At 42.1% G+C, this 21196-nt stretch overlaps 1 protein-coding gene across 2 annotated transcripts; it reads right to left on the bottom strand.

Moving 5' to 3' along the window:
* Positions 1-8179: 8179 nt before the first annotated feature.
* Positions 8180-19932, bottom strand: etv5a (ETS variant transcription factor 5a). Of its 2 annotated transcripts, none has more exons than XM_076746453.1 (13): positions 19788-19932; positions 17880-18022; positions 17586-17679; positions 17400-17447; positions 16765-16815; positions 14784-14907; positions 14343-14645; positions 13905-14227; positions 12085-12147; positions 11590-11658; positions 11117-11286; positions 10851-10958; positions 8180-10358 (listed from the first exon to the last, which is right to left on the bottom strand). In XM_076746453.1, exons 2-13 carry the CDS (start codon positions 17925-17927, stop codon positions 10128-10130), a joined length of 1632 nt encoding a protein of 543 aa, XP_076602568.1. In that variant the 5' UTR covers positions 17928-18022; positions 19788-19932; the 3' UTR covers positions 8180-10127. The 2 variants fall into 2 exon arrangements, with proteins under 2 accessions (XP_076602568.1, XP_076602569.1); XM_076746454.1 differs by having other exon boundaries at positions 10857-10958.
* Between the last annotated feature and the right edge of the window lie 1264 nt (positions 19933-21196).

The following is a 21196-nucleotide window of genomic DNA, read 5'->3' as shown; positions in this document are numbered from 1 at the left end:
TGTGGGAACTTCCCATCCTAACCTGAATAGGTCGCTCTCATATGACATTTTCATTCCGTGAAATTGTCATATGAGAGCAAACTCACTCCATTATCATACAATTGTATCACAAACCCCTTAAATAACATATCATTCTCATTTCATTTCCCATTTCTAATTCATTAAGAAGCACTGCTACAACTGTTTGCTCATTCACAGTGGCTTACATGGTGCGTTCAATGCCTCTTCTTTGCCATGTGTACTAATATGTCATTTAACTAGTTTGAGTATTTTATATCCCATCTTCATCTGGAGTATTGTTCTTTTATTTTGGTTTGGCTCTTTTTAGTTATTGTAATAATGGACAAAAAAACCCCTCTAATGACATCATGATTATCTCTTTCTTTAACATTGCAATTTTAATATTGACTCACCTTGTTTTGGTATACACCCAGATGAAGTGAAACAGGCACTGCAGGGTAATTGCCACACAAACACACTAGTGGAGGATGCACAGCCCAGGAGAAGTAGAATAACTCAAGTCTAACCCAAACTTCCTCTTCTGCATACTTTTATCTGGTCTGCGGTGGGTTTCTCACGCTCACACAGAGAATCATGTAAACATTACTGAAGAGGAAATGATTCACAAGAGACCATCTTGCGATGGGATCAGACCAGCTGTGACACCCATTGAGATGTTGACATTCCAATTCATGAGTAGTCATTAGTCATTACTACATTATTATATGTGCAATCAGAACTCATGGTCAGGACCACATCCGTCTACAAACTCAGCCTTCATTTTGATCTCAACTACAGTTTTGTGACTCCGTCTTGCACAGTTGTGACACTATCGTGTTGACAAAATCTGTCCACAGGTGGACACACAGACAGACAAACATATAAACACCCATCAGAGTACTGGAAACCACCTCAATGGTAGTTCCTGCTACTGTAGGTGACTCTAATGATACTAGCTACGCTATTGTAGCTGGACATAAAGGACCCTAAGCATACAGCACATTCTAGGAAATTAGTGTTTATTTACTGTTTTAGTACTGCCCTTTTGTTATACTGTCCTATAGATATTTCTACAAATATCCCGGAGTTGTTTTTGCACATTATATGTGAGATTTTATCACATCTTCTTTCTTGAACCAAAAATATTACTTAACATGCTTAGTTGAGTTCTTGTGCTTGATAGCAAGTCATCTCATCTTCCCTCATTAAACCTTTTTGTCAGCAAAAACACAGTTCCTTATACAACTGCTGTCAGATGAAAACTTTCAACCCAGGAAGAAATCAAGTAAATATCTGACAAATCCACAACAATGCAGAGAAGAGAAAGCAATCATCCCCTCCATACATAATTCCATAGGAACTAATATCCAGAATCCACAGGATATAATTAATGTCTTTCAAAAAATGTATAGTCATCAATATTCCTCCTATCAAGAAACCAACCAATCAGAATTAGACACCTTTCTAAACAACCTGGACCTACCAACACTACCTAGCAAGCTGACATTTTAGATGCACCCCTTACTTCTGAAGAACTCAAAAGCCCTGAATAAATTGTCAAAGAATAAATCACCTGACTTTCAGGCTGAATTCTATCAACTCTTCTGAAACATTTTATCACCTAAAGGTAGTTTCACCGTACCCTAGCACATGAATACTGCTTTAATGACACTTCTATTAAAACCAAACAGCAACCCAACCCACCCTTCCAGTTACCATCCACCTCTCTAATCAACACTCTTTTAAAAATGATAAGCCAAACACTGAGCAAACAGGCTACATCATAAACAGGTAACATCCGCTGGCCTCATTCCTCATTGCCATATAAATCGCATATTAATTATCATAATGGTGATTGTTATATAGCATATAATAATTACTTTTGTAGAATTATATTACAATCTCTGTGTATTTCATCCTTGTTTTCTTTTAAATGTTGTATGACAAGTTCTGTGTGTCACCCTGTTTTCCCTCTCTATCCTTGTATAATTCACCCCCATTTCTATCATTGTTGTATCTGTAAGGTCTTTACTGTTTACCTTAATCTTAACCATAACCAATTCAATCATGCCAATGACACGATCCAAATGAATGACTAAACATGTTCAATGTGGTAAGTTCCTTATGTCCAAGCCAGGAGTATTTCAGCAAAACACACAAAAAACGTATTTAGGTTAAAAGTTGACTATGCAAGAACGGTTAGGTAGATTGAAGAAATCTCACCTGTTTCACCAAACTCAGTCCTCTCATATGTTCCATTGTACCACTGATTTTGTATTGCAGCTGGTGTGATCCATCGCAAGATGTTCTCCAGTTTGACTCACTTACTTTACATGTCTGAGACTAGAGTGGAATGATTGAAACTGGCAGACAGTGATTAAAACGAATGTGGGCCAGGGGGGCAATGTTGGGAGGCCAGTGGTCCCTTTCCTACTTCCTACCTCCCAACTTCCTGTGTGACTCCCTGTTCACTGGCTGTTAGAGGTTGACAGCTCTGCACACCATTCAACACCAATGGCTGTCCAACAGCCATTGGAAAGACAATTACATCATTGGTGATATCAGCATGCCTAAAGGATTCAATGTATTCAGTTCAGTTGTTGTGAGACTAGGATATATCCATGCCCCAATCTAAAGACTGATACATTTCGTTTTGTGCATTTCAATTCAGTTCAGCACCTTTAGTGTCCTGGTGTGGAAATTCAGCTCAGTGTGCAGCTCAGAGTGAAAAACACATTACAACAGCTTCACTTCTCAACTCCCACACTACACCCACGATTTAGAGGAAAAAAAGAAAGCCAGAAAGAAAGCTACAGCCTGTGAAGAATTCAGCACTTTGTCCATCTATTGCACTCATTTACAGTTGTCTTACAGAGCAGTAGATGTTTGACTATTTTATGTTGATCCAGCAAATTGGCTGTCTCCTGGAGTTAGTTTGATGGTCAGCATCTAGTACTGCATGCTCAACAACATCATCTACATGTCACAAAGACCATATCACAAAACAACAAAACATGTACCTCAAATGGGTTGTGTGTCATAATTATTAGTGGTGACGTATTATTTTCCATTGCAACAAGCAACACAACACATGCTACAGTGTTACAAGTTGAAATATGTGTGAATCCATTCAAAAGAGTGACAACACCTTTATGTGTGTTATGTACCTTGATGCTCGACTGATGAAATTATTCACTTTTTATAGACCAGTGCAGTATGTCCACTTGTGGACCAGTTAATTTAGTCAGAAATAATCTATAGTATGATATACATATAATTAGACAGAGGCTGGTCTTACTGAAGCATCCAACAGTTTGTCCACTACTTCATTACCTTGTATGTACTGGTATAAAAACAGTCTCACCACAAGGTCTATCTAGTATCTGTTCTGAGGAAGAGGAAGATTGTGTCATCATGCAAAATGTTTGAAGCCTTAATTTTTACACACTTTAATGGATGAGAAGTCCTTAAAGTGCTCAGATTTGACTTTCTACAACATCTGCTGAGGAAGACTGGGACTGACCTTTAGTCTCAACATTAACATAACTATTACAATGTATTTTTCACATCTCTGCCTTTTACAAGATGCTGTTATGTCTCTGTCTCTGTTCATGAAACCAGGTAATGCTATCAGCAAACCAGCTCATTATTATTATTATTATTTTGGCATAGCTGTCCCTTCTGTCACATAAAATATGAATTAGCTCAAAAGCCTGTTGTATTAGAACAAGACAGCTTGACTCAAAATGGGACAGCACATAACAATCATTTGGCAGGTGTTTCAGAGAAATATCCATTTCTTTGCCTTGAGCGTGACACATTAGGAGCTGTTTCAGGTTCAGTTCAATCAAGGACACTTTGAGTGGAGGACAGGAGGAGCTGGGGATTGAACAACTAACCTTACCATTAACTCCCTATCCATATACACAGTAGGGATGGTACACCTTACCTCATAGTCTCATGTTCCTCGAACAAGAACAAGCACAAAAATATTTTAGGCTCTGGTTGCTAGTGGCAGTAAAGCATTTGTGGACTGTTCTCATTGGACCTAGCAAAAACTCAACCAGTGTGTTCTTTAATTGCATTTTGCAGGCTAAATTGTGCTGTGTTAGATGCAAAGATACCCTAGTGCTCATGTTCTAGTAGTACAGAAACTCATCCACTAGAGGGCAGCCATGGTTAATGTAAAAAAAAAGAGCTCTCATGAAAATTTGAAATAAACAATGACTTGTGGGTGGTGTGTGTTTACATGCATGTTCGTCAGAAATCAGTTATCTAACAGAGTTTCAGGAGCGAGCTCTCACCATGGTAATTAGCATTGTGCGAACACACGTGTTGGCCAAATAATGTGAAAGATTTGTGCTGTTCCCTTCCCGGCAGCATGACCCATGTTTCTCAGTGAACAGAGTGATTCGCTCTCTCAAACTACAGCAGATGAAGGCTTTGTGTGTGTGTGTGTGTGTGTGTGTGTGTGTGTGTGTATTGACACACTGAGTGCCTTGTATGGCCTGAAGACTCAGATCTGAAACCACATTATGCCTGAACTGCCTTGTCTTGTATCTGGATCAATAATTTACTTGGAGGCAGCCAGTGGTCATGTTGTATAGTGTATGTTGAAGGACTACCCATTTGGTATGTTCACTTTTCTCCCTTCTCACGCCCAGGGCCATGTGCCAAGCACTCTGCAATAGTGTATGTATTGATTTACTGCAATGTTTATAATGCCTGATGCAGCCTTGTTTGTTTCATGTGCGGAGCTGTAAATCATTTCTCCAACAGGTATGCATTCAGTCTATACCATACTGTTAACCTTTGGCAGGTCAATAAGTGGTAGGAGGAGGAGGAGAAGGCAGTCTGTGTTGGGGATGGAGTGTTTCCAAGGTGATGGGACATTTCCAAGGCTTCAGTTGCTCCTGTTAAATGGATCAGGATCCTTATATTGGGCTCATGGCTTAATCTTGACTGTGCAGAGCAGGCTTCTGATGGGGGGGCAGGAATGGCATACAAAGCAGGAGAAGGATATTTCAGCCACAGTCTGCTGGTCCATCATTTTGCTCCAGACCGAAATATCTCAAATACTATTGGATGGATTGCGGTGCAAGTTTGTACAGACTTTCACTACTGCCAGATACTCTCAGAGGATGAAGCCCACTAATTTTTCCTCTCCACCATGAAGATGACATTTGTGGTAAAATGTCATGACAACGAATGAATGGATTGTCCCGAAATTTACAAATATTGACACAATATTGTTCCCTACAGGATGAATTTGAGGAACTGGTGAAACCCATGCCTTTTCATCCAGGGCCACCAGAAGATCAAAATTTGAACATGTCCAAACTGCTGATTCCCACCAGCTTCGGCACTACTTTGGCTTTAGTCCTCATCAGCTAAAGCTGGGATTCTTAGATGGTGAACATGGTTACCATTATACATGCTAACCATCAGAATGTTATTGCCATTATGAGCATGTTAGCATGCTGACATTTGCATGTATCTCAAAGTACCGCTGTTCCCTTAGTGCAGCCTCACAGAACTGCCAACATCGCTGTAGACTCTTATTCAAATAAGGACTACAACAAACAGTGATTGATGGGGATGTGACAAAACTGGACATATGGCAAAAAAAAGTTATTAATGCCAAGTCCATTTACTGTGGAAAAGCTGGTAAGTGGACTTTAGTTAAGATCGTATTGTCAAACTACTGTTTCAAAGGTCAAGAAGGAACTTTTCATGCTGAAAAAGCTGGACAGTCTCAAGGTGTTTTTGTGATGCATTGTTCCATCTGCATCTGACAAGAGGACTGTGGGTGTCTTTTTGAGAATTCACAGCTAAGGTGTGAATATTCATATTTCAATTTCTACAGTAATATGCATTTTTACTGTTATTTTGTTAATCAGGCACTGCTTCATAAATGAAAAGGAGAAGAAAAGAATGGTTTTCCAAAGTGTTATACACAGTGGATTAGGGCCATGAAACGCTTTAATTTCTGCCACAGTGTTGCAGTGATACAAACCACATCACTGACAATGTCTCCACCATTCATTGATGTCAGTCTAAAATTGTTCTATTGCAGGCCCCCCATACAGCTCCAGCAACTGCTCTCAACGAACGGAAGAAAACACAAAAGCAGCTCAGAGTAAAGTTTATCAAAAATACATCTGTTATGAGTGCTGGCAGCTACTATGCTCACACATGCACATCAGGGAAGGGCACCTCCCTTGAGCACACTAAAAGGTCTTATAGCATTCAAAGGCACTCTGCTCTCTCAATCAATGGAAAGTTGCCTGCCAGGCTGTGTTACTGGAGACCAGAGCTTGACTTTTACACTGTGTGGTTTGATAAGACTCTGACTCAAAAGCAGGCAGAGTGCCGCTGGCCATCAAAACAAAGTCTGAGTCTGAAGCTTCATAGTTTTATCACATATCCGATACCAACATGCTATGTATTTCAGTTCAAGACAGATTGAAGACCACAGTGATATTACATGCCAGACACTTTAGAAAGGACTACACATGCCTGAGGGAAGCATTTCAGATGTTAGGAAATATTCATTGAGATGTTATAATAAAAACATCACAGGACAATTTTAAAACATCATCTAACTCACATAACCTCATCTAGAGTTCACACATAATCAGATCAATTCAAACAACATTCTCTATGAGCCACTGGAGAATGTACAGAATTGTACATTTACTCAAGTATTCTTCCTGTACTTCCAGGTTATGCTACTTTATTCTTCCACTCCTCTACATTTCAGATGGAAATGTCATACATTTTACTCCACTACATTTGTCTGACAGCTCCAATTGCCATTTACTTTCAAGGTTAAGATTTTACATACAAAACATATTATCAGTTTATAAAGTGAGATGCATCGGTGCCAATTACAGAACCACCCAACAGCACGAGGTTAAGTACCACTTAAATGTTAATGCATGAATAATGGAATAGGATAATGTAACACTGACAGAAGTCATTCAGCATTAGTAGTACTTTTATATGTGAAGTACATTTTGCTGTTAAAACTTCTGTATTTCCACCTCTGTCCACAGACATACATATGTCTGTGGACAGAGGACATGAGAGGACAAGAAAGCCATGCTGTCCTTCACCACTGGGTCTCATGAATCTATGTTCAGTGCAAATGGTATTAAAAAGACAGGTCTGACACCCAGTGAGGCCCTCATATAAATCTGTATGGTAAATAGGAATGTAAAAATATCAGGACGTAGACATGCATAACTCCCCACTTGGGAGACCATGGGGCAAAAATGAGCTGCTGAGCCTCTGTTTCATCCCCTTTCTGTGTAACATGTATGGTCCTCTTATCTGCCTCTGGATTGTTGTGTGGTATTTTTATTTAATACAAATTCATTAATATGTATTAGGTATATTAATTTATCAGTGTATACCATGTAACTAAATGTATTGAAAGACTATATTTTGGTGCAGGATACCAAGATTGGATAAAATATCAAGACCAACAATTAGGCCCCTATTGTGCCAGTAGAAACTTTATTTCATTGGTGCACATTCCCAAACAAAATTTCAGTTCATCCACACTGAACATTTGGCTTTTGGCACAATTACATCAAATATCAGTGTATTCCATACCAAAATGATTTTCTTTTTGGCTTGATAGCAGTCCATTAAAAGACAATGTCACACTTGACCATGAGAACATAAAAGTGTCACTACAGCATAAATTCTTAACCCCTTGTCTTGTTCTCTTACACTGGTACTGAACGTGATGGCAGCAAACAAAAGCACTGCGCATATTGTGGTTTTATTTCCAGCAACACGGGTGACCTATGGCCTATATAGTTTTGACTTTGTGCCTGAGAAACACCCCAGTGTACATTAAACATTGTCATCATGGGGACAATTAAAAAAATAAGACTGCCAAAGCACTCACTTAAATAAAGTTAAGTACTTACTACAACATTAAGAACATGAAATGGATGGAATGAGTGTTTGCTGAAACACATTTGCCACAGGTTAAAAGACTATTCATTTACCAAGAGAGGTATCAGAAAAAATCAGAAGCATGTGACTCAGAAATCAGCCAGGTCAAGCACAGTGACTGCCAGACCTCAGCAGCCAGTCAGCTGACTGAGTGCAAGAGAGGGGGGGGGGGGGGGGGGATGATGAAACACACCAGGACTGCAGGCAGTGAAGCATAAAGGACTGTTTATTGTACCCAGTACAGATTATAATAAACTCAGCAGTGTAAGAAACACATTGTGAGGGGAGGGGACTGAAGCCTATACAAGTGCAGACAATCCCCATGCCTGGGCTGGATCCCATGATATAATGTGTGTCTTCACCAAGGCCTTTGCTGGAACTCTGGCCTTTACACACACGTACACACACGCACACAAACGTACACACATACACACACACACACACACACACACACACACGTACGTGTACACACACACACACAACACACACACACACAAACACACACACACACACACACACACACACACACACACACACACACTATAGGCAAGATAATATCTCCTCATCCATTCTCCAACCCATTACAGAGGCCTCTTAAAGAAACAGTCTGCAGTAGTAGCATCATAAGGATCAAGGTTAGTTTTAAAAAGGTACATGTCTAGTAGAGCCAGAACTATACAGCTTATACATTAAAATCAAAACAAATGCAGCCTTATAGCAAAAATATATACTTTATATACGTTTGTCTTTGCCCCCATTCAGAAACATATATAATGAACACAAAAAAATGCAGAGAATATCACAAATATCTTCTTTGTCCAAAGACAGTAAAGCGATATGTTAGTGGACACACAGTCTCGACTGATTACACCATGCAAAGAGAAGCAGAAGTCCCCTGTTGACAACTTGTGATTGGCAGAGAGGTGTCCAAAAGAGGGTGTCAAAATGCCACCCTTCTTTTTTTTTTGCATGCAACGTCCTGATGCTCCTGCCATACTGGTGCATCAGAGGAACTAGTACACTGCCAAGGAAACAGTAAGCACCCAGACAGAAATACAAAATGTGACCATTTACCATACATAATAACTTCTTAGGCTTTTAGGAATTATCAACCCCTCTGGGAAAATATGTACTTGCGTCATGTATCCCTTTTGAAATGGAGGAGATGGAGTGCTAATCATCTCTAAACTTGAGCAATAAAAAGACCCAGCAATGGTGAACAGACATGAGGAGTGTACTGTATAGACTGAGGGCTCCTACCATGGGATGCAGTCTCTAAAGGGAAGCAGATACAATCTCGTACATGGGCAGAACGATGAAAGAACGTAACATTTACACGAGAGCAGCCCAACCAACTAGCCAGAAGTACAGGAACGCCCCAGAAACCTGAGAGTTCTGGGTCTCTAAAGTTTTAACAGAACGGTATAACAGCTGGCATCCAAAAAAAATGTAGTCCTATCTACAGGAAACAAACTGATTTGTGAATGTAAAATATGGTGTGTTGTTTTGTTTCTTGTCAATCCGTCTTTGCAAATTAAAGCCCTTTCACGGATCTTGTAGTTCAGATGTGGTGACACGGAAATGGGGAGGGGGACCCAAAAAGGCATCTATAGAATAGTGCTGCATTTAGAATATCTCATTTGATTTCTTACTTAATTCTTACTCTGTTGGCTATTTGATTGTTTTTAAGAAAAGCAGATTGTCACAAACTCATAAATGCAACAACTCTTTCAGTCTTGTACAAAGGGGGGGTCCATTCTTTTAAAGTTGGCGGCATGTGGCCTCACTTCATTTGGTCTCCATAGCAACAGCAGCCCCTTGCCTTACTTTAGGAAGCTTGTAAGGTTGGGCAGAGCTACCGAGTCCAGTTCACCCTCACTGGTTTCACAACCCTTTCCCTCTCTCTCTCTCTAATATGATGCCGTAGCAGAGGAGCTGTCGCAGGGTTTTCCCTCATTCATTCTTAGCTTGGGAGCTTACAGAGTTTTATGAAGGTTTTCCAGGGAGCAGGAGAAGGAACCATGAAGGAGCGGAGTGCAAGGTTTTCAGTCCAAGCAGCTCAGCAGTTCCAGCTCTGGATTTTAAGAGTGGGCGTCAAGAGACTTTGAGAGTGTTTGTGTGTACATGTGTGCTGTGCATCAGGACCCTGCGTCTTGTTAGTAGCTGTAGCTGTCTGGGAAGGGCAAGCCTGCCACACACTGCTCCCCGGCGTCCAGCAGGTACGGAGCAGATTCGTCATAGTGGGTGAGGGGTACAGTGTCATCGTCCAGCCCCGGCAGGCTGTCTGGGTCAACCTTCAGGTTGGGCCTCTGGTTGTCAGGGAAGGCCATGGAGAAGAGAGCCTCGGGGTCGCACACAAACTTGTAGACATACCTCTCACCAGCCACCTGAGAAACAGGACAAAACACATATTTGACTCACTTATGAAACCCCCTGTTTAATACTGCTTGTATATTTTGAATGCATACCATCATAACATCAAATTGTAAATGTGCCATTTTGTTTACAGATTCTTGACCCAACAGTATAGTTGTATGACTTGTATGTACATTTCCCTGACTGATCCACCCATAACCATACATGTATCTTTTCAAATTAAATTCAAGACTTGTAAAATGTTGATCTGGATCTCGCTGATACCTGAGACAGCAAACACTAAACATAAATAGACTAATATATTTGGTACAGGAAGAAATGTATCCAACAGGCTAGCATTCAGTGCAACTATTTAGCTGCAAGCTGTGATAAAAGTCTACATTAGAGAACCCCCCCACTGTTTTAATCAAATAGCACTAACTGGACTATTTTAGCCCCCTTGCAGCACACAAAGGTGCTGAGGTAAGAGAATGGAGGGAGAGAAAACAAAAGGGTAAACGTGCCTTTACCTTCTGCATGATGCCCTTCTCGTAGTAGTAACGCAGTGAGCGGCTCAGCTTGTCATAGTTCATGGCCGGTCTGTTCTTTTGGATGCCCCAGCGACGAGCCACCTGAGACCACACAAGACACACAACTGAGAACGTGTGTAACGTATGTAATTTATTAGCTCAACATGAATCCATAGACTACACACTACACACACTACACACTAGCAATGAGTAGAACTGGGCAGAAGACATAAGTCCGGTTGTGGACAGTGGGGACTGACCTCCTCAGGCTCAATGAGCTTGAACTCCATGCCACGACCAGTCCAGGCTATGAAGTGGCCATTGGCTGGATCATCCAGTAATGTGACCAGGAACTGCCAGAGCTGCAGGGAGCCACGGCGCTGGTAGGGAGGTCCGTCTCTATAGACAGAAGGTTCCTGTTTTACTTTACCTGCGAGTGGAAGAAGAGGGAAACAGTGGCAGAGGAGAGGATAGAGAAATAAAAAGAGGCAGAAGGGAAAAGAGTGAAGAAAAAGTAAAGTGTCAGTCAGTACTGTACTCCACAGTGTGGTGAGACATTCCTGCCAGATGGTCACTGTGAAGTGGACTTGCTGTTCATTATGCACCATGAACAGTCAAAGGACTGGACTCTGTCCCAGAAAATGCCCACAGTAGCCCACTTTATGGGCATGCAATATTAAGTTCTTTTATGCTAACCTTAGCTTTATACTCAACATCTTTTTTTATAGTTTACCTTCTAATCTCTCAGGGACCACGCAGGTATCGTCAAAGTACAGTTGAGGATCCCTGTCAAAGGAGAAACCTGGAATTGAAAAGAAAGGAAATGCAACATAAAACAGCAGATAGAGTGTGGGAAACAGGCTTTTGCTCTGACATGAAGGCCTCTGACCATGTTCAACCCAGAGATTCAAACAGCATGCTAAGCAATATACATAGCTGGGCAGCATCCCAAGGGTGGAGGCTTGTATTGTGCTGAGCTCCTGCCAGCTGCTGATGTGAGAAATGCATTGTGTGGAGCAGCTATACAGGATTCATTGACAGATTCACTTCAACTTGAGCTGTCATTTCAGCGCTGCTGACTGCTATTGTTTCACCTATCACCAACGCTGAGCTCTCAGCAGCTCGATAAGTCACAAGGTTCAGGGTCACAAAGAATGGACTTCACTAATTAAATAATTCAAACACCTGAGATGTAAAAAGACAAAAACAGACAATAATCTCAACTTACTTTCATGGTTATTTTGGTAGAAGCTCCCCGCTCTTCCAAATGATGACTGACAGTTCGGCACTTCTGTAAACAAAGATGAAGGGTTTATAAATTTAGACCATCCTCACTGCCATATCAAATGTGTAATACATCAAAATCGACATGGCAGCTGACAGATATATTTGGATCACTGCCACTGTGTACTAAGATACATGGCTTTGATACTTAACTGCAGTTTGTCTGGTTTGCTCTATGTTTATGGAGGAGACGTTCAGTCCAAGCTAGATTAGTGTGTTATGTTCCATTGATAAATATTTAGCATCGGTATAAACGGTCAAGACACATGGCGGCTGCTTTTCTGGCCAACCAATGACCATGTTCATCTGCAGCTCCAACGACTGGGTGGAAAATTGCCCAAACCCAAACACACACACACACACTAGACTGCACAGCACACAACATCTCTTGCATGTCCACCAAGCTTGTAAATAAGATTAGCACTATGGTTGCTGTTTTAAATCTCAATGGCAATCAAGTTACACCAGTCCTCCCCCTGAGGGGTTGAGGCCTGTCTTCCGTTCTCAGCGTCTCTGCAGTGAGTACCAACCATCTCCACCACAACCCATTATTTTGTTTCCTTTCTATTGATAAGACTGCCAGAGATCAATCTTGAGCAAGTGTTTCCTTAAGTCTCTGTCTCCTCTTGTTCTCACTTTAGGAGAGTTTGCAGGAAGTGTCTTACCATGCATGTAGAGAAACAGAAAAGAAAAATGGAACGAAAGAAAAACTCTGGAAACTTGTGTCAAATACTTATAATGCATGAATTCAAGTTGTGGCCTTATATCTACATAAATGGTATTGTCACAGTCTGTGGACCACCAATGCTGCGGTAACATAATGTTCTATGTCGGTATGCCGAACATGCACTTCTTCCATCTATCTAGAGGTACTAGGCCTCTGTGACGTAGGTATTTAAAGGCCATAAGAAGCTAAGAGGATTTGTCATTACATCACTGCCCGGCCAGCCGGTCACCCACCAGGCAGAAAAGGAATGAGAGCACATGAGAGTGAGCGAGCGAGAAAAGATTAAAAAAAGTTGCAGTTTCAGGAAAAGAGGATGTTAATGCATCAGAGCAGGGACAACAGCTGGGTGTGTGGGCGTTAGGATCAAACAATTCACCGACAGTAGCTCTGGCTTGTTTGATTTTTGCCATGTGAGTAAACAGCATCTCTGCTATGACTGTTTGACAAGACTTTTTGGAGAGGACTCCACCATTTGGCTCCTTGTGTATTCTGTAAACCCAAGTTGAGAATTACCGGGCTCTTACAATCAACTTGCTGTGCTGCAGGTCACAAAGTCCTCTGAGGGCACTAGCCTAGATCTATTCCAGGTAGGCTCGTGAAGAGGTTTTTTGCACCTGGCTGGATGACCCACTTACTTTTTGCCCTTGGAGGCTTAGGCTGAGCTAAAAGACCCACTTTTACTTTACTGGCATTGACTCTGGAGGAATGATGCGGATTAGGCTTTGAGGCACTAACACGCGCGCCGAGAGTGTGTTTGTGTGAAATGAACACCTGTGCACCAAGGCCTCTGCTGCATGCTAAAAGTCAGAGGCATGTGTTAGTGCCCAGAACAAACATGGCCAGGCACATTCCTCACCTTCTGCCCACTCCACTTGCACATAGCCCTCGACAGTTACTTTCACACAGCGACCAATGCTGAGCTTGTGCAAAGAAGTAATAGAATATAGAATATATGCAGAAAGCTTCACAGGGACATCTTGAGAGGTAATGGACTCTTCCCTGTGGATTACAACTCTTCTCTAAACCCTGCTACTCACCAGAGTCGAAGCAGAAGTCTCGAGGCTCCTGCTTGATGGCCATGGGGTGGAAAGAAGCCTGACGCGGAGGGCCTGGAGGTGGACCTGGAGGGCCCATGGTGGGGACGCCCTGCTCAGTGTATCGTGGGTCGATGAGCTCTTGCTTGAAACCCTGGGGAGGCACAGCTACCAATGGCTCTGACATCTGCCTGTGGTATGGTGGCCGGCTGTCACGTTGCAAACTGTTGTTGTTGGTGCTGGCAGGCTGAGGCAAGAACTGGGGGCGCCCTTGACTCTCTGATGGGGGGAAAGGTAGACATGGCTCTGACATCTGCCTCTGGAACCTACAGGTACATGGGAAGATGGCAAGAGAACGTGATTAAGTCTCTTTTCTGAAACACATAAATGAAACAGTGAAAGCTGAAGTCAGATAAAAAAGGTTGAACTGTGTGTGCTCACCTGTGCTCAGGTGTGAAGTGGTTGGCATCCTGGTTGATGGGTGCACAGGGTACAGCGAAGGGTGGGCTGTGGCTGTGGACTGGGAGTACTTGCTGGTTGGGAGATCCTATGCTCGCCGTTATAGACTGTTGCACGTGTACTGGATGTGGCCTTGGGGTCGGATTGGCTACATGGGGGTGAGGAGGGGGGCTTTGCTCACTCAGTGGGTGCGTTCCTGCTGTGCTGGTAGGGCCACAAGGAGAGACTGGTGTTGAGGGGGGAGTTAATGGCTTGAACCCTGGAGTGGGCTTCCTGTCACAGGCACTGTGGATGGAGAGATGGGACACACACACACAAAAAACCTTTAATCATTAAGGGATAGCTAATCAGTGCACTATTCAGTGTCAACTGCCTTGCTCTTGGCAGACTGGTTGACTACAAATGTATATACCCACTACATACCTGTAGCTGTAAAGGCACTTCTCTCCGTAGGGCATGGGACTCCTGTCCTGGCGACAGGGAGAAAGCTCTTTGGAGGGAGTCAGCTCTCGCTTGATCTTGGCTGGTGGCGGGCCATGAAACATCACTAGGAGACATACAGAGAAGAAACACAACTGAGTGCATTAGATAAACTCCAGATATCACCTAATTGAAGGCATAAACAGAAGTGCAGCAGTTATCTTAACCACATTTGGAACCGATGGACAAATGGATGTATGGACAATGTCTGTGTATTCCCTCAACTGACAGAGCCACTTAGCAATTTATCATCTGTCCTAATGATGGTCGTCTCTGGGCTCTGAAAACAACCATCTATCCACCACTGTTAGGTAGCACGATACTAAATGCACTATACACACAAAAGCTATCAAACTTCTCATCTGATTCCCATTAGGGCAGGCCAATACCAATACCCATGAATCAGTGTGGCTGTAATCTAATGGCGGTGAATGATTTTCTTCTCCCGTGCTGTAACCATTAGACACTAGCTGCAGCTTTCTGCGTATCGGCTGCAGTTTCCGGGGCGCCACATAATAACCAGGCAGAAACTAGATCCCTAGGCACACAGGAGCAGAAGCCAAATAAATCACCCATGGTGCTGATGGACCTAAGCAGGGCTAACAATGGGCACGTGAGCTCCCCTGTGTGCACTGTGAAACCTAATGGCTCGAGTGAGACTCCTCAAACAGAGAGCACAGTAAATAATGGGGAGATTAGGCATCTTTTCTTGCTCTCGACAGGAGGGCAAGGGGGTAGAAGAACAAGCACCCAACATGCAAACTCCTCGCCTGCATCAACTCAGTTAAAACATCCTAGAAACTGAGAGTGCTCCTCCACTAAAGAGCTAAATTATACATAGTTTGGGCCTGGGTCAGTGCACCAGTGGTTCACCCCACATGATGTCCTACTGACTGTAGCTCATATCAGAAAATCTGCTTTTGGTGAATAGGCAGTTTGTGAGAGAAAGTGGCCTGCAGCCTAGCAACAGAAGCAACTGCTAAACTCACTTGTCTGTATCGGACACATGCACACAAACAAGGTCAAGGACTACTCCAAATCGTCCGACTACATACAGTATAAAACAACGTATGCACACAAGCTTGGATGGGGCCATCTGTATAAATATATACATGTCAATGCATCAACCTCAATAACATGCCACAGCACTGTGGGCAAGTGGTCAGTTTGCAGCTTTGTTTGCCACATTAACCAAGATTTAAAAAGGCAGCCCTGCCAAAAGCAGGCAGCAACCACACCCTGTCTCCACCTCCTACGCATCAGACGAAAACATAAACTCAGAAAGACAGGGTGGGGGGGGGGGGGGGATCATAAAGCGCTCCATTGGGCATAATTTAAATGTATCCCTCAGCTGCAGCCTGAGGGGAATGTGCAGAAACTAACAGAAGGCTCTATGGAGCAGTTTGGGGGATGTGGTGCAGACAGTTTTCAGGATGTGAGTTCTGGGGAGCAGGACTGAAACAGGCAGCTCTGAAGCTGCCCTATTCACTGGAATCCAGCCCACTTCAGCAGCAGGGCCTGAGTGCGGGAAAGTGTGAAATCAGATTAGGAGCTTGGCTCATGTGATGCCCCATGCCAATCGGCTGATTAAACTCAAAATGGAGGGAGGGAGGAAGAGAGCAGCCGTTCCCAGAGCTGTGTTTTGAAGATGAAGAACGATGTTTGTGCTTGGCGGGATAAAGGAATGTTGATAAAAATGAATGAATGTAATGTTTAGAGTGGTGAAAATATCTGATGCAGGGCTGCTAAAATATAACTTCATTATCAGACTGAATTGCCACCGCTATTTGAATCTCTGCTGAACTAAAAGATCCTAATCATCAGCAGATTTGCCTGATATCTAACCAGCAGTTACAGATTCTGTTCAGGGAACACACACAGACTCACAGTTATTAGAGGTGAACAACAGAAATCAGGTACTCACAGCTATCCGACTGGAAATCTGGGACAAACTGTTCGTCATCGGGCACCTGGGCTGTGAAGACACAGGAGAATGACGCACATGTGAGAACAATCAAACACATACTCCTTCTGACCTCTCTACAGCCAGCAACCTAACCCTGACACTTTTACATGCCCAAAAAATGCGGACAAAGAGACAAAACTAATAATAATATAAAGGAATTGTCATGTAAAAAGGGAGAAAGTGAGCAAGTAAAAAAGCTAACTTCTGGGGAATCCAAAAGTGGTCTTGGGCAGCAGTTTCTCATGCATAGGACTTTGCTCTTCGTGCTCTAGTTGCTAGCACAAAAACAGCAATATTTCACATTCTTCATCAAGTTAATCTTTAATCTGAAAACTTGCCTAATTTCATCAAGTTCACCATTTCCAAACAAAGGACTACACAAGATAAGATGTTCCCCCCACATTACAAAACGCTGTGGATGGTTGTAGTGGAGTGAAGTAAAACAGAACTTTCACAAAACCCAAATGATTCCACTGAAATGATTTTGCAGTGTCAAATAAATTGAGGACTTTCTATGCAAAGGGGCAGGGCATCAGAAAACACTGGAGGAAACTTTGAAAGATAAAAATATCATAAATTAATATAGAACTCACCTTCTGCAATCCAAATCTCTTGCAGCTGACTGAGGTCTTGAAAGAGTTCTGGAAATAAAGTAGTGAAAGATATTGAGTGTGGGTCCCCATCAATCCATTAATATTTACAGGGATACTTGCACATTTGTTTGTGGCATCTAACATTTACACTTGCACTGTTTATTCACATCACAAAACACCAGTTACCTTCTGTGTCCTGGGCAAGCTCTGTGTCGACAAATTTCCTTTTCCTGTCGTTTAGAGGCCTGTTGTGAGATGGTTCCTCAACATGAGACTTGTGCTGATGGGAAACCAAAGATGAAGAAATGTCAGACCATCAACAGAAGATGTCACTTCCCTCCCAGTGGACAATGCAGATGGTATTCAAGTCTGCTATAAATGTACAGTGATCTACAGGGATCATAAGGAGGTCCACCCATAACACAGAGCCACGGGTGGGTGCGAAGATGTGATGGTTGATGCTGGCATGTGTCCACTTACGCTGGGTGGGACCATAAATGGGACTTGCTGGTCGCAAAATCCGTCCATGTTATCTGGGTGATTGGGGGGGGGGGGGCTCCAATATTGGGGGGAGGGGAGGTGTTCGCTTTAAAGCGACAGCGCCTGGGTCACTTTGTGGGTCACTGGAAAACAGATTGAAAGTGGAAACATAAAGCAGCAGAAACAAAGCTACTCATACCGTCACAGCAAGAAACACCGTCTTTAAAAAATATTACAATGAAGTCTTTACAAAAACATCACCTTACTATTAAGTATGATGCAACATTTTTTGTTAGACTGTGTCAAAGGGGTTGTGGATATCATTTCATTTTTGAGGCCATACTGCGTGCTGGGCTTCATTATATGGTTATGTGTTTATGTAGCAGCACAACTGGCACTCCACATCATATTCTGATGCTGCAACAAGGCCACCATCTTCTTCCAGTCCTTTATTTAACCAACAAACAGCCCTTTGAACAGAGTGATGCAGAGCGAGAGGATGCGGCACAACTCAAACACACAGTCATTATGGAACACATGTAGTTATACAGGAGACGGTTACATAAGCACTCACTGGCCATCTGTGGGCTTTACTTTCCACTATAATCAGCCTGGAGATCGTGAGTGAACGACTTGGAAATGTGACTCTTCAGAGTCTGTCTATGGCGTGCACAACAAAGCTTCCCAAACAAGATAGAAGGAAGGTCAGTCACAGAGCTGATTAGTGTCTTACAGAGGCTTTTGTTGGGTGACAACAGAACGGAACCCAAACTCCCTGCTCCCCTGTGTACAATACTAGAAAGTTAGAAATACTATGAACATAAAAAGTTCCCATTTAACAGCATTAACACAGTGTTCAAGCACTAACGACTGCCCTCCATTCTCACGTCTCCCTCAGCAGAGTGATATGACTCACTCCTCTATCTCCTGTTAATGGATGACAAATACAGGATAGCTGCTGGGCAATAATTACAGGTGGGGAGCACAGATACCACTTAATACATCAGCTCCTTAAACATACCTTCATGTGTGGCATATGTTCACAAAGCACATCAATCAAATCAAAAGTAGGACATTAACATTGTCAACTTTATAGGCCTTACTGTGGCATGCAATCTACACATAGTTTCAAATAAGGCAAACACTGAAACTATAACTGCACAAGGGGAGATTTTAATGTAAGTATTTAAATGTGAGGACTTAAGTTATTGTATTATCAAAAACAACTACAGTAATGACGTATACAATATTCTGATTAGACTGAACCTCGAGAACAATATAAATGTAATGTGCAATATGGTCCTTAAACGCACCAAAAACTTGCCAAAGTTTACCACGGACAGCCATCACCGTTAGCCTGTGATTTCGACTACAACTTCCCAAACTTGGATCCTGCGTAATTCAGGCCAACTTTTCTCACTGCGCCAACGTTACAAAAATAGCTTCATTTTCGTGAAAACTTTTGTGTTGGAGCCGAAGCTGGGGGGACGGCGATCACCCGACACCCCTGCCGCCTCCCCCTCTACTCCTCCTCCTCCTCCCCGCCCTTCCCCCACCCATCCCTCCCTTGTTTTTCTCAATGAGGTGAAACTCGACCCGTGTGGAAACACAGAGGGAGGAAAAAAATGCCCCGTCCATTCATAAAATCACAAACAGTCGCCTGACCGCGCTGATAAGCCAAAGCCAATATCCACGCAGATAAACCAGGGACCACATACAACACACGCTGGACTTAAATACGACATACGGCTATTTTACGAAGACCGAAGCTGATATAAAATGGTTGCCAAAGTAAATATCATTAAATAAGATGGCGTTGCGCTTGTTTGTAGTCTAAAAGAGCGTTACAAAATACCTAGTCATACTTCATAAAAGCAAGTTATCGCCCAAATACATACTACAGCTTACCTTGTCTGCGTGTATATATCTCCTCTATATTGAAAGAATGCGATAGAAATATCCACAAATAAAAAAAAAACAATGTGTCGATAGTCGCGTAGTCGTCTGCGCACGGATACACTGATGTGCCTCCTTCGACTCACAAAACTTGACTGAGCTTTTCGTTAATGGCCCGGTCGGTTTTCCCCTGGGCTCGAGCGGCACGCAGAGACACAAGCTGATTGGTTGATTGACCCTGTCGATTAAGCAAGTGGCCAATAGCTTCTCCGGAGCTAATGAATTATGCATGAGTCTCGGTTGGGCCAATCACAGCGCAGCAGTGGCCTATTTTTATGAATGGCTGGATTTCATTCACATTTTTTTCAACCATCAATGCCAAGTTTTGTTTTTAAAGGGCCAGCTGGAATGGAAATACACTAAAGTTCGAAACCTACACAGAGGCTGCTGGAGCAACGTCAGTTTCAACACTGTACCCCACAGAACATATCATTATGATCTTGATGTAAAGTTGATTTTGACAGTAATGCAACAGATTTGTTTTTCAGGGGAAGGACGCAAATGACAGATAATTAATATGGACATAAAAAAAGAAAATACAGTTAAAGCAGGCTAAATGATAGAAATTAATGGATTATGGGAATTACAAAGGTTAAACCTCAAACTATAAATGTTACTTAGCACCTGCATCTAAACTACTGCTGTCCAATTACAAGTATTACTGGCCTTTTTTAGATGTTTACATTTGTTTGTTCACTGCTTTTCAATACAAAATCCTGAATTATATATTTATCTATAAACAAATATAAATTATAACTTGCATCAGTAATTATATTTGCACACAATCTAATAAGGTTTATGTAAGAACTGTCTTGCACTGCAAGTCGAAATGTGAAAAGGTGAGACGGTAAATCTGTCTGTCGCTATGGTGCAGAGTAAGGTGCCTAGACAAGTACTGGGCACATTAAATTAAAATGTAAAGACATTTTACAATTTACAGTTTTACCCAAACATATGAAATCCAATTTCCACATTTTCCATGGCAGATTGCTATGAATTAGCTGCCCAGAGGATGAATCATTTCCATTTTGATCATTATTCTTTTCTAGCAACAACTGCAATGTCAAAAGGTCAACTTTGTACACAACATAGGTCATAACCTCATAACCATAACCATCAAATTTACATAGTATTAACACATTCATGCTTACCAGAGGATGAAATGACACCATGGCCCATTCTCCTGCTCATATAATAATAATAATAATAATAATAATAATAATAATAATAACAACAACAACAACAACAATAATAATAATAATAATAATAATAATAATAATAATAATGAGAAGGAGAACTTTATTTATATAGCAACTTCCAAAGTTGCAAAGTGCTTCCAAGTAAAGATAAAAGAAAAAAAA

The sequence above is a fragment of the Chaetodon auriga genome, chromosome 13 (assembly GCF_051107435.1).
Source record: "Chaetodon auriga isolate fChaAug3 chromosome 13, fChaAug3.hap1, whole genome shotgun sequence".
Lineage (NCBI taxonomy): Eukaryota > Metazoa > Chordata > Actinopteri > Chaetodontiformes > Chaetodontidae > Chaetodon > Chaetodon auriga.
Note: the sequence above shows the minus strand (reverse complement) of the source record. Positions and strands in the feature narration are given on the sequence as shown.

What these genes read in the sequence shown, in the direction of transcription:
- etv5a (XM_076746453.1), bottom strand. Translation starts at nt 17,927, where the DNA reads ATGGACGGATTTTGCGACCAGCAAGTCCCATTTATGGTCCCACCCAGC. An exon ending in GCTTGCCCAGGACACAGAAG is followed by an intron (nt 17,448 to 17,585) that starts GTAACTGGTGTT and finishes CTTTATTTCCAG; the next exon opens with AACTCTTTCAAGACCTCAGT. An exon ending in CTACCAAAATAACCATGAAA is followed by an intron (nt 11,659 to 12,084) that starts GTAAGTTGAGAT and finishes TTTCAATTCCAG; the next exon opens with GTTTCTCCTTTGACAGGGAT.